This window comes from Hippopotamus amphibius, chromosome 12 (genome assembly GCF_030028045.1).
Source record: "Hippopotamus amphibius kiboko isolate mHipAmp2 chromosome 12, mHipAmp2.hap2, whole genome shotgun sequence".
NCBI classification, from domain to species: Eukaryota; Metazoa; Chordata; class Mammalia; order Artiodactyla; family Hippopotamidae; genus Hippopotamus; species Hippopotamus amphibius.
This window is the reverse complement of record NC_080197.1, coordinates 23,513,469-23,526,738: the sequence shown is the minus strand read 5'-3', so window position 1 is coordinate 23,526,738 and position 13,270 is coordinate 23,513,469. Positions and strand designations below refer to the sequence as shown.

Here is a 13,270-nt window from a genome sequence, read left to right as displayed (position 1 = left end):
TACACAATCATCTTGTGTAGCATCTACCTGGCCACTTCCTTGCCTCTCACAAAGCAGACACCCCAATTTATTATTTTTTTGGATACACTGAATAGGAAGAAAGAAAATGAAAACAAGAGGAGGATGAGTGTGGTAAGGACCAGTCAGGTGTAGTCAGCTGGGGCCCGATTCCAGGCACAAAGTCAAGGTGGGAAAGAGCCAAGACAGCTGGAGCAAGGTGGGAAAGAGCCAAGACAGCTGGAGCAAGGTGGGTTCTTAGAGCAGCTGGGGCCATCAGACCACCTCCAGCTCCGGAACTCTGTTCTGGCATTTTGTCAGGAACTCAGCAGTGACCTGTATCTTTTCACGTGCATTCGTTTCCTGTCCTCTACCAGGATGGGCCGGGTCAAGTCATCTTACAAGCATCTCGCACAGACACAGAAACCTTGGTGTACTGGTAGCCGCAGCCCCTGGACCACTCTAAACTGACCTGAGATGGCTGCCTCCTGAAATTATCCCTGGTGGGTACAAAGATGGCCCTTTCTGGAGAAATACAGCCAGGTCTGTTGGAGGAGCCCTGGCAGGTGGCTGCAGATTACTACACGACGGGGTGGGACGTGGCACCTGCACACAGAGGGCAGAGCCGAGGTGCAGGACGGCTTTCCAAGATCTCGGCTTCTCCCCCATCACAAACCACAGTCAGGCTTCTCACGGTTTCTGGTTTGAGGGGAACAGAGGTGTGTCAGATGGACGCAGGGTTCCAGCCCGGCTGGCTTACTGGTATGCCCTTGGGCAAATGATTTATCCCGGGCCTCTGCTTCCTCCCTGTACATGGCCGGTGTCGCTGGGTGGACAACCACCAGGCATGTGAGTGTGCCCAGCATGGACCCCCCCACCCCCGCCCCCAGGAAGTGGCTTGAGCGAAGTCACAGCAGCCACCAGGTAACAAGGAGACATATATAGCTTTATTTCATCATCTGTAAAAAGTCGTACTCCGGCAGAGTGGCGCATTCCCTATCTCAGCAGGAAGCGAACGCTATGTGTGAAAGCCCCTCCTAAGATCGGAACTGTGTAACCCTGAGCTGACATCGCCAAGCTGGGCCCTTACGGGGTGGCAGCTGCTTTCACCCTCCTCCTGGTGACACTCTCTGGGTGGCTGTGACCCCCTCACATGGTAGTGGACTGAACACAGTTCTACCTGGACAGGCTGCCCTTACAGGTTGGCCCCTTTCCTCCTACAAAAGAGAGTTCACAGAATTAACTTGCTGAGAAATGGGTTCTATCTGAATTTCACTCAGGTTCCGTGAAGTCTGCCGAAATCAAGGCTATACTTATTAAGCATCATATTGTGTTAATGTCTGTTCCTCTCTCCACAGCCATTTTCTCATCATCTACATGGTTTTCAGGCTGTACCTCTCCCTTCTGGGGGGGATTAAGGGATGGAGAGTGTTTCTCCTGAGAGGCGCTTCCTGTGGACGTCTGGTATGTGGTATCAGAAACTGCAGAGACATCAGTTTTGCTCTGACAGAGCAGAGGCCTGGAATTTCATTTTTCACCTTCCTGTGCTAAGAGAGTCCAGTAATTAAGCCATACTCACTCCTTGAGAAAAACTCCACGTTGCATCAGAACCTCATCGTTCACGGGCTTCTCCGAGAACATAGCCCTCCCTTTTATTTATAGAATAGTACATGTGAACTCATTTGGACAGGGGAGGGTGGCTGGTCACCCGGCCTGCTTCTCTACGTAACAGGCTCCCTTCAACAGTCCAAACAGAATTATCACCTCCCATATTCCTCAGAGCTGCTCTCTCCTCAAGTCACTTTGCAAATCTTGTTGACCAATTTGGAACTGAAAGAGAATGCAGCAGTCGACCCACCCTAGAAAACTGTTCTACAAATTTCCCCTAAAAACACCACTGAAAATGCAAAAAAAAAAAAAAAAAAAAATCCCTTTTTTGTTTCTTTGCAGAAGCTCTACAAGAAAGCATGTCTAAAATCACAGAACTATGCACACATAAACACAGACACACGTGCTCACACATACGTCAGGATCAAAGAATCGTAGCTACATAGTTGGGAAAGCACAGGGAAAACCTGGCAAGAGAAGATATGGAGATCTGATCAGCTAAAGATGTTGGAATGTTACAGTGATGGCATGGAAGTGGTTCTCGGTACATACAAAAAGGCGTGTGGGCAGGCAGAGAGGATGATAAATCCAGGATACCAGAAAGAGAGTCAATGGCCATGCAGGAGTTAAAGACAGATGCCAGTTTGTTGGATGAAGTGTAATATTATGGAGGGGTTGTCTGAAGGAGGATGGACTTGCATGGTCCAGGGGAGGAGCATCTGCTTAGCAGGACACCTCCATGGTCTGGTGTCTGTCCAGAACATCAGGGGACTCAGAGGATTCTTGAGTTCCATCTGAATGATTGCTGGTGACAGATCGGCTGAAGGCACTTTCTCCAGAGCCGATGCTACTCGAGGTGGAGTGGGTCCGTGATCGGGCGAGCCGGGTCATGCTGGCAGATGGGACTGTAAGAAAGAACCAAGAGGACTATAGGATGGAGCCCTGGGTAAGCTCAGCTAATTTACAAGTTTCACCAAAGGCTTTACATTTAGCTTTCTCAACCCATTTAAGGTGACATCAGGACAAGACACAGCCATCCCCACTTTGCATTACTGGCCTAGGTGAGGGGCGATAGGCAAGGCTGTTTTAATCCTCTGGATCTGGTTGGAATCTCAGCCGATTCTAGTCCACAACAGAACAAGGGGAAACCTAAGTCCAGAGTGTAGCCTCTTAACTATGCCCATGCCACCTGTAAAGTGATTAGGAATTCCAGAGGCTTTGGGAACCCAAATAGGTAACCAAAGCCTGAAGTGCATGCAAGACTAAACCAAAGAAAGACAAACCACATCACGCATGTATGAAGGTGTTTCACAAACACAGTGCAAGCCCGATACAACAAGACTACCATCCGTGTCCACAGGTGACCCTTGCTACCTGGGGAGGAGACTTATAGGAAGGTGAGGTGTAAGGGAGGGCAGGTGGGCCTGGAGCTGGCCTCTGCATAGGTGGTGAGGTACAGGCTGCCTGCGAGAAAGAGCACTGGGAGTGGCTGTTTAACTCAGACTCCTGTTCTGTCACTGCTTTCACTGTAAGATCCTTCCGGCTTGGCCAGGAAAGGGCCTCACCTGGCATACCTCCCTGCCTGTCTTTCTGAAACACGAGCCACTCCTCCAGCTGTCATTTCAACGCTGGAGTCAGAAGATGCCATCACCTGCAATTTTCCAGGCACAGGCTCTGACACTCATAATTGAGAATCCTATGTCTGGGGTTAACTCAAGGATCAGTAAAGTAGGTGGTGGTTGAAGAGCGGCCCTGCCTATAAAGTTTCAGCTGCTGCTGTGACCCTGGCTGTTACAACCCGCTCCTTTACTCCAGGGGCACCAGGGCTGAACCTGCAGGCTAACTCTCTCGGGGCACAATGAGCCACGTTCTATCGGGCTCTCACTTGCACAGGAAAACCGCGGACATGCTGCGGACAGCCAATGCAGCCAGGAGAGCATGGCTGGGAGGCAGGGGCGGGGCCAGCACAGAGGAAGGTACCTGACTCGGTGCTCAGGTGACTGAGCTGCACATACGGGACTGAAAGCAGGATGGAAAAGGCAGGTTAGTGACCCGAGAGTGCCAAGTGGCAACCTCGGTTGCCTAGCAGACACTGACAGAACACTCTAAGCCAGAGGTGAAGTTTTATTTTAAGGTCCCAGAAAGGAGGCGAGGGCAACTGATGCTTCAATAACGTCTTGGATGTTGCTTCTCTCAGCTAGTCAAAGGCAACTGTTTTCCCCTCCACTATAAATAGCCAACCTGCTTGGATCAGAAATGAGCTGGAAGATCAGCTGCTTCCTAGGAAAGGAGAGGGACTTCTGCTCTTCCCAGCGAGCCAGAGGGACATGGGTGTGGGCTCGGTTGGTAGTGGCTCACAGATGGGGATGACACAGCCACTCTAGACGAGACATACACGGGCTGCTTGCCAGGTACAGGGCTGCACCCAGGGGCCCAGCTGCTGCCCAGAGCAGCTGCCCAATGGTCATTAATCACACTGATACCAAAGATAGTAGAAAAATCACCCTACTGGATAAAGAGCTCTGTACCTGGGTAGAAGGGTTTTCCTTTTTAAAACTCCAAGAAAGGAGCAACTGTGGATATTCTGTGACAAATGAGAAAGCTCAGGGTCTCACAATACAAGAGACCGGGACAGTGGCACATGATACAAACACATCCTTGGATTCACTCTCAAATACTCTGCAAGTTCATCTCCTGTGGTGGAGCAGATTTAACTGATTAACTCCTTTTCTTCTGGAGTCTCCATTTTGTTTCTCTAGGCCAGAAGTCATTAAGCAGCTGAGTTCAAATGCAAACAACTTCTTTAGGTTCACAGCTAAGACTGCCTAACCTTCAGTGGTTGAAAATGTGGGCTCTGGAGTCAGAGTGCCAGGCTTTGAATCATGGCTCTGCAGCTGAATTGTTACCTTGGGAAAGGTGCTTAGCCTCTTTGAGCCTCAGTTTCCTCTTCTATAAAATGGGACTAATAACAGAACTTACCTCTTAAGGTGAAGAATATAGAGTGCCTGGCACAAAGTAAGTGCTTAATAAGCATTCGCTCATCTTTCTATACGTGCACAGATGAATGTTCCATAAACATTTTGGTTTCTACTTGACTTCAGGCTGGCCAGCACAGAGAACTGAGCCCTGAGAACTGAGCGCTCCCCAGATGCTAAAATGACCCCATTATCAATAAATGTTTGCTAGTATAGAAAGTTGTGTACTACTCACTGTAGCCCATTCCCTGCAAAAAGTACTTGAAGGCCTCGGTGAGCTTCCCGGGCTGAGGGACAAAACAAGAAGGTATTAATCTTTGCAAAGACAAAGAGCTGGGATCAAATGGGTCCTTTTACAAAAATCTCCTTACCTGAACTACTTGGGGTAGCCCACCACAGTCTGCCATCTAGAAGAGAAAAAAATAGGTAAGTCAGCTGAGACTGACACTAGGGAAATGTTCTGAACATCCATGAGTCCTTTCAAATGGGACAAGATCACGTTTTAGGTTCCTTAATGTTTAACTGCATCCAAGTGTCCACCTCCTCAGTGTACTCTTATACAAAAGACTTAAATCCTAGCAATAACCTTGGCTATAATTCTGAAAGAGTATTCAATATTTATTAGTAGTGCAGTAGTGCAGGGCTTGGCTTTCAGGCCCATGTAGGGAATTTTCCATTTGGGTGACAGTGAAGTTAACCACTACCTTCAACCATGGTTCTGCCTCCACCTGCAGTATGTTACTTTCAAAGTCCTCAAACACTGTAACCCTAACTTCTCAGGGTACCATGCTTTTAAAGTTCCCTCTCAACTCTACACTGTCTTCACGACTAAGGGGATGTCTCCAGTCAGGCACCGATGCTGAATGCAGCCAACCTGCCTGGTCAGCCACTTTCACTTCTTAGCTGGATTTGGTGAGGCTCTCTCTCACTTCATGATTTCTTTCTTTCCCTTTTTTGGCCACACCATAGGGCACGGGATCATAGTTCCCCAACCAGGGACTGAACCTGGATGCCTGGCAGGGAAAGCGTGGAGTCCTAACCACTGGACCGCTGGGGAATTCTCCGTAAATCTTTACAGTTGGTTACTCTCACCTGTGCAAAGATTTCAGGAGCAGGGTTTTGTTAACATGCATTGGAAATACCAGGAGGACTTGTTAAAACTCAGATTCTTGAGATCCTGCCCTGGAGATTCTAAGTTAACAGGTTTGGAGTGGGGCTTAAGAGCGTACAGGTCTAACAAGCCCAGGTGATGCATATTTTGCCAATCCGCAGAGAACACTGCTTCTAGGGCATGATGGCCAACCATGAGGCCACCCTCTTCCTTCCAGCTGTTATGCATTCCATACTCAGAGAGTAGCCTATTCAGGCTGACTGGCATTTTTTAAAAAGAGACATGAAATTCATGGTCTCCCTTCTCTAACATGAAGACTTTCTTTGAGGGTGGACTGTTATTCAGCAGATGGGAATGCCACAGGAGGCACAGGAATTTGAGGTTAACAAGGAACAGTCAGTCCCCTGAAAATTCTAAGTGTAAGAACAGGAACAAACGTTTAACCTGATTTAAGTATAAAACAGACTGAACTGACCCAGGCTGTGTTTTCAAGAAGTTTAGAAGTCAAAATCTGATTAGAACTGTAAAACAGTTTCCACAGGCAGAGAGAATATTGGGAAAGGCTATTTCCAACCTTGCTACCTATCAAACACAGAATCAGTTCCATCATGCTGTTGTGGATGGGCATTTTTGCCCAGAAACAAGCACATCTATGGCTACTGTAAAATTCAGTTTTGTGCTTTTGGAAAACTGATTCAAACCTGCAGTAAAAAGCTAATTTGAAACCACGTACTTAAAAAAAAAAATTCATATTTTAGACTAGTTCATCAATCACCTGGACCCCAGGACACTCTGAGTTTTGTCACCTCAGAGCATTAACCTCATGTTATATTTCCAGGAACTATGGGCTGCTTCTGGTGGCAGCACTTTCCTTTTAACCTCACTTCAAAGACAAAGGGAAGGAAGCAGACATCTTTCAGGCTGAGAAAGTAACAGTAAGTAACATAAGATCAGCACTTAAGTCTATTGCAATCCAAATTCAAACCAGGATGTCAGGCCCTTAAATATTTCACTACAGGCTCCAGATAATGTGAGTCTGGGGTACAATCAAAAGGGGGAGAAACTTGATACTATTCCTAGAAATTTAGTACAAGAGTTGCTCTCCATTTGCCCTAAGAGAAAGAAAATAGCATCTACCCTCATCATGAGGATGTTATTGGAAGCTTCCTTCTCCATACAAGGGGATTTAGCGTGTAGAGAGTTTCCACCCATTATCTAATTTCTCACAACAACATTAAATAATGCTTATGAAGTTTTTAATGACATGGCAAGATGTTTATATGTTAAAAAGTTGAGAAAGACACGGGGCAAGTAACAGCCTCTGATCTTAAAGATTTTAAAATGTATAGGAAAAAGACCAATATTTTTACCAGAGGTTACCTTTGAGTGGTATGATTAGGGGTAACTTTTACTTATTTTATTCTTTCTATATTTCCATTCTTTTTTCTATTTTTCAATTTTCTATAATGAGAATATGTTCAGGAAAATATATTTTTTTAAAAGAGAATGAGAAAGAGAAAAAGAAGCTTTTCTTCTTTCTGGGTAACTACTCCAGAAATAAAGTTATCTGAACCATATATAATTTACTCACTAATAAGTTGGCAATGAGGAAAGAAGACACATTACCTTTAGCAAAGTTGTATTTACAGGATTTAGGCGAGAATTGCATTCAACCTTAAAAAAAAAAAGAGAGAGAATTTTATGAATTGCTAAATAAGAAATAGCTTGGCATGAGAATTATCTTTCAAAAAGCTCAGTCTGGAGATGGCTGAATCATCCAAAGAAATCACCAAAATAAAAAATGGGAGATATAGTTGTATGACACACTTTATACCTTATATTTCTTAGTAGATCTAAAAATCTAGCTAATAAGTTCACTTTCTGAATCTGTTACAAGTAGAGTCTTTAAAGAACTACATGTTGAATCTAATTCCTCCAACTGGCTACATAACAGGGGAACAAGTTACCTACTTCTTTAAAAAGTGAACTGCACCATGGCCCTCACCTGCTGGTGTCCCGATGATTTCCCAGCACAAACTGGCCCTTATGACTGGGCCCTTACACTGCCCCCTACCCATTTTCTCACCCCCTTCCTGTGTCCTGGAGGTAGTGGGTTTGCCATTCCTCCACCCTGACTCTTCTGCCTCAAGATCTTTGGCTATCCCATCAAAAGTTGAACCCCTCTACGGTTTCTCTCTCATGGAAGTCATCACAATTAAGAATTACAATCTTGTATATTTACACGTTTGGTATCTCATACCTTTGTATCCACAAAGGCAGGGATCTCAAAGAAAATGTTCTGGGGAGATAATCTCCAGGTTCAACAATGTTTTATGGTTAACCTGATCAACTGGATCTCTTCTTTACATGCTTGCTCAAGCACACATATAAAACACTGTGCTAAGAGCATGGAATCCAGTGGGGCGAAAACATGTAATACAAGGCAGGAGACCACTTGAAAATCTCACTTCTGAGCTGAGTGAGAATAGAAGGATGAGTAGGATTTCTATAGCTAGAGTAAGAAGGGGTGGGCATTTGAAGGCTTGCAAAGACCCAGGGGATGCGAAGGGAATGTTCAGGGCATGTGAGGGGTACAGAGACAAGCATGGTGTGAGGGAGAAGCTGGGAGACTTGAACTGAGTGTGGAAGGCAAGAAGCCACAGAGAAACGGTTTCTGAGGTGACAGGATGTGAGTTGTTTTAGGAAAATAACCAGCAGTGACACAGACTGCAGAGGCAGCAGCCAGTCAGGGAGTTATTAAAATTACCTAGGTAAGAACCAGTAATGCAGCTGAACGTTTACTCTGGGGATTGCTGATGAGTAGGTATTCAAAACTCTTAAAATCAGGGGATGATCTAAAAGCCAGAATCACCAAATCAAAGTTTTTGCTCTATACAGGTGACAATGCAGGCAGTGACAAACAAATGTACCTGTTTATTTACTACAGAATGTGCTCTAAAGGGTAGGATGTAAAAATTGGATCCCTAAACTGCCAGGCACAGTGCTGAGAACACAGCAGACACACAATAAATATCTTCTGGAAGAGTGAACTCCCAGGTCGGTACTTAATATAATAAAGCATGCTTTCCTTGGTTCAACACTTTGTAATTTCTGTGACTTTATAAGAAGGCTCAGTATCTGGTAGGCCAAGAACAACAGTTGGTTTCTGACATGTCTACTCTCTCCCCAGGTCCAAATGCAGAGACTCCATCTTAATCACTTTTGTATTCTCCACAGCATTGAGCAAATAGGAGATGTTCAAAAAAACGATGCTGAGGGGACTTCCCTGGTGGTCCAGTGGTTAAGACTTTGCCTTCCAATGCTGGGGGTGCGGGTTTGATCCCTGGTCAGGGAGCTAAGATCCCACATGCCTGGAGGCCAAAAAACCTAACCATGAAACAGAAGCAATATTGTAACAAATTCAATAAAGACTTTAAAAACGGTCCACATCCAAAAAAAAAATCCTAAAAAAAAAAAAAAGATGCTGAATGTATAAGTGAGCAGAATAGCTAGTAGCAATAGTGACCAGAACTTGTGGAGTTTCTTCCTGTTCTTCCATGTGTGGGTAGCCCTCTAATCCCTACCAATTTAGGGGATAAAAGGCTAGGGCAGGGGACCTAGTTCTGAATGTGTCTAGAGGAACATCTAGTTTGTGGTACAGATGGGGTTCCTGAAGTTCTTCTCTATAAATACTGAAGGTGTGGAAATCAGAAAGAGAAAAAGATCTTATCTGTATCGGCCAACTTATACAATCTTTTTTATAAGTTCTTTCTTAAAATTAATTAATTAATCAATCAATCTATTTTATTGGCTGTGTTGGGTCTTCTTCGCTGTGTGTGGGCTTTCTTTTAGTTGCGGTGAGTGGGGGCCACTCTTCATTGTGGCGCGCAGGCTCCTCACTGCCGTGGTCTCTCCCACCGCGGAACATGGGCCCCAGGCGCACAGGCCTCAGTAGTTGCAGCACATGGGCTCAATAGTTGTGGCTCACGGGCTCTAAAGTGCAGGCTCAACAGTTGTGGCACTTAGTTGCTCCGTGGCATGTGGGATCCTCCTGGAGCAGGGATTGAACCCGTGTCCCCTGCATTGGCAGGCAGACTCTCAACCACTGTGCCACCTAGGAAGCCCACAATCTTGAAAAATATTGTAATTGGTAATGTTGCTTTAAAGTCCATGTAATTTCAAAAAAACAACTCAACATTATTAGAGAATTCTGATTAATGGTATTTTCTATAAACGATACTATTTTCCTGTGTTAAATACACATTTATGAAAAAAAGTTTTTGATATTTTGTAGCATGTATCTACCTTTTTACCCAAAAAAGACTGACAGACTGACCTTTACAAAACTCCTTCTTGATGAATTGGGATCATCACTGTAACTTTATTACATTTGGGGATTCTTTTTTTTGAGTTGGAGAGTTATTTGCCTCTGTGCTCAAGCCACACTACGTATTTCACACAAGACACATAATGTTTTACAGGGTAACTCAGTGAAGTGTGAATATATTCTATTGTCACACCTATCTCACCCTACAAACACTCCCCTTGCCCACCAACCTTCTCGTCTATGTCTGCATCTCTGAATTAATTATTAGATTCCCTTTCCAAAAGCCTTACTTCCTAGTGTTTTGCTCTAAGCAGGGCGTAAGTGAAGGTGGCCAAAGAAAACCAGATAATTTCATGCAGACACTTTTTAAGTTATATATGCTGTGGGAAAGACAAGCAGATAATAAGACTTATGAGAAACTGTCAGTTTCATCTGTAATTAAAGAAGTGCAAATTAAAACAGTGGGTTACTATTTTTAATCAAATTAACTACTAATAAAATCTGAAAGTCTAATGTTGACCAGCATGCTGTGAAACAGGCACTCTCATACAGTGTCAGTGGCAATACACTGTTAAGTTTTTCCTGGAAAGGAATCTGGCAAAATGTATTAAAAACCTTACAAAGGTTCACGAATATTATTTCCATCTCATCCCAGGGAAATGACCAAAGATTCAGGCAAAGATTCTATAAGGATGTTCAACAGAAACATTATAGTGCAAAATCAGAAATAATCAACAGGAGAGCAAGGTTACATAAACAAAGGTACATTTACAAGACTGAATATTATACAGACATACTTTATAATATGGAAAAATGCTATCAACAGTGTTAAGTAATGAGGTCCTGAAACCTTATGTATTTAATATCATCCAATCTATGTTGAAGAAAAACATAATGGCTTGTCTTTGAGTAATGGGATCATGATTTCTCCTCTTGTCCTTTTATTTACCAATTTTCTACAATGAGCATATATTATTTTTACCAACGTGTTATGTGCTTGAGAAGGAGGTAGAGAAAAGTATACAGGCTCTCAGCAACCTTCTATATCTGTGGTAGATGCAGAAGGCCAAGGCTGTGAGAAATCTGACGATAAGCAAATGGTGTTTAGCTATACTACTTGCCACAGAGTGAACCGCACCACTCAAAGCAGTCAAGGGCAATATTGATCCCTTCTGATGAAACCTCGTGATCAATTAGGAAGTCTTTTTCCAAACTGCATAACAAAGCACAAACCTTGCTATGTGTAATCAGAAATAACAAAAACTAGTATCTACCAACTGTTTCTAGCGCATCAGCTGCACACACTTTATTGCATTTCATCTTATTCACCTTCACAACACCAGGTCATACTTACCACAGCCTCAACTGCAGGTGAATTGTCACCTACCACCAATAAAGTAGAACACCTGGGGAAAGGCAAATAAGAGGACACTCAGCAAGCAGCACATGTACTCCACTGAACACTGACTTTGTCTACGAAAGGCAAAGATGTTTAGCAGCTTAGTGGGAAGGCTGAGGGACTTACTTTAATGTCTTTGATTTGTTACCATCTTGTCCCAGAATGGGTCTTTCGATCTCCAGGTCTCTGCGTCTAGAGAAAGAAAGGAAACAATACACTTTTCAGGTAAAATCATGGCAACTCCGGTTACTTCCTGGTTGTGAAAACCAAAATGTATCAAGGAATCCGAAAACTATCTTTCCTTCATACCCGATGAGGAAAGGGGTCCTTGTGCCCTTTGGTCAGTGGCATCCTGAGTGGTACAGAGCAGGAAAAAGGGACTCTGTGGAATGCTAAAAGGAGGCAACTTCCAAATTTAACAGCAATGCTACTGAAATCCTCAAGTCCTAAGTGTTTAATTTTCCGACTAGTTTATAGGAATAATTTCTTAAGGGGAATTTTTGGGGGGAATGTTTTCCTGGTAATTAACAGTTTAGTGCAGTACTTAATAACCTTTCTGATTTCAACTAAAAATAAGGAGGCTCTGTTATACAGAGGAAAGAACTAGAGAGACTGGGTTCAAAATCTGGCTTTGCTCCTGACTAGCTGTGTTAACTCTGGGTAAGTTACAGCTGACCCATTTCCTCCATCTTTTTCCAGGTACCCATAAAGCTAGAAGAAACTAACATTTTCACCTTGGAGAAGCTGGTCCCAAGGTAAGAATTAGGCTTCTCTCAGTGATTGGGGAAGATGTGACAGGTTTGGGAATACACAAACAAAAGCAAATTTACTACTGTTCATGTGTCACTTCTGCCTGATGACAGGATATCAGCAGAGAGACTGAATTAAGACCCAAGGCTTCTATACTTTGTCTCCTCTACATGCATTTTTCTGTGCCACCTCAACTTGTATGTTTTTGTGTGTGTACATAACTTTAGGTACTTTAGGTCTCAAAATATCTTAAAAGTACAGCTGGTAGTTGAACATGCCTAAAATGGCCTTCATTCATTCCTCTTGAAAGCTGTTTTTGGGACTTCCCTGGTGGCTCAGTGGTTAAGAATCTTCTTGCCAATGCAGGGGACACGGGCTCGATTCCTGGTCCAGGATGATTCCACATGCCAAAGAGCAATTAAGCCCATGCACCACAACTACTGAGCCCACGTGCTGCAACTACTGAAGTTCACATGCCTAGAGCCCACGCTCTGCAACAAGAGAAGCCACCACACTGCAATGAAGAATAGCCCCCACTGGCCACAACTAAAGAAAGCCAGTATGCAACAACAAAAACCCAACACAGCAAAAAAAAAAAAAAAAAAAAAAAAAAAAAAAAAAAAAAAGACAGCTATTTTCATATCTGTCTGAAAGCCCTTCCTCTTCTACTGTGGTGAAAAGTATGAAAGCAATCCCATCACACAATACTGGAAGAAGTAGTGTATTTTCCCTTCCCCTTCTCTCTTAAATATCCATTATCTTTTTTAGACCTAGTCTACATTTAAATGAAGGAATAGAAACAACTGCACCCATTATAGGAAGCCAGGAAGAGCTGTAGGTTTTCTTGGTTGATATCTTGGGCAATATGCAGTCTGTAGGTTTGAATCAGGTCCAGGTTGGCCTGCAACTCTTCCTAGAACAATGAAAAGAAAACAGGTGAACTTCTGAGCTACAAGTCTATTTTATTTAGTTTGCATTCTCAATGCCCAAAGCCAAAGCTCCCTGCCCATCATGGGGGATGGGGCAGAGCCAGGGGGCCTACTGATGTAGTGGTAGGCTGAATGGCTTCTTTTTAATTTATTTGCATGTGAGTGGTTCAGTGC

The 13,270-nt window shown here is 43.8% G+C and overlaps 1 protein-coding gene and 1 long non-coding RNA gene across 11 annotated transcripts in view; one reads left to right on the top strand and one right to left on the bottom strand.

Moving 5' to 3' along the window:
- Positions 1 to 922: 922 nt before the first annotated feature.
- Positions 923 to 13,270, bottom strand: part of NDRG3 (NDRG family member 3) — a 69,977-nt gene continuing 57,629 nt past the window's right edge. For 7 of the 10 annotated variants that reach the window (XM_057701292.1, XM_057701298.1, XM_057701296.1 and 4 more), the window contains 8 exons: positions 12,977 to 13,080; positions 11,544 to 11,609; positions 11,373 to 11,424; positions 7,318 to 7,365; positions 4,952 to 4,987; positions 4,816 to 4,867; positions 3,586 to 3,624; positions 923 to 2,510 (listed from right to left, as the gene is read on the bottom strand). In XM_057701292.1, coding sequence (XP_057557275.1) covers positions 2,329 to 2,510; positions 3,586 to 3,624; positions 4,816 to 4,867; positions 4,952 to 4,987; positions 7,318 to 7,365; positions 11,373 to 11,424; positions 11,544 to 11,609; positions 12,977 to 13,080 — 579 coding nt within the window. In that variant the 3' untranslated portion in view covers positions 923 to 2,328. The remainder of the gene's footprint in view (positions 2,511 to 3,585; positions 3,625 to 4,815; positions 4,868 to 4,951; positions 4,988 to 7,317; positions 7,366 to 11,372; positions 11,425 to 11,543; positions 11,610 to 12,976; positions 13,081 to 13,270) is intronic. The other 3 variants (XM_057701295.1, XM_057701300.1, XM_057701299.1) reach the window with 1 other exon arrangement.
- On the top strand, positions 8,675 to 12,602 carry LOC130832677 (uncharacterized). Its single transcript, XR_009048351.1, has 3 exons — positions 8,675 to 8,748; positions 12,117 to 12,172; positions 12,534 to 12,602. It is a non-coding gene; the product is annotated as an uncharacterized LOC130832677 (long non-coding RNA).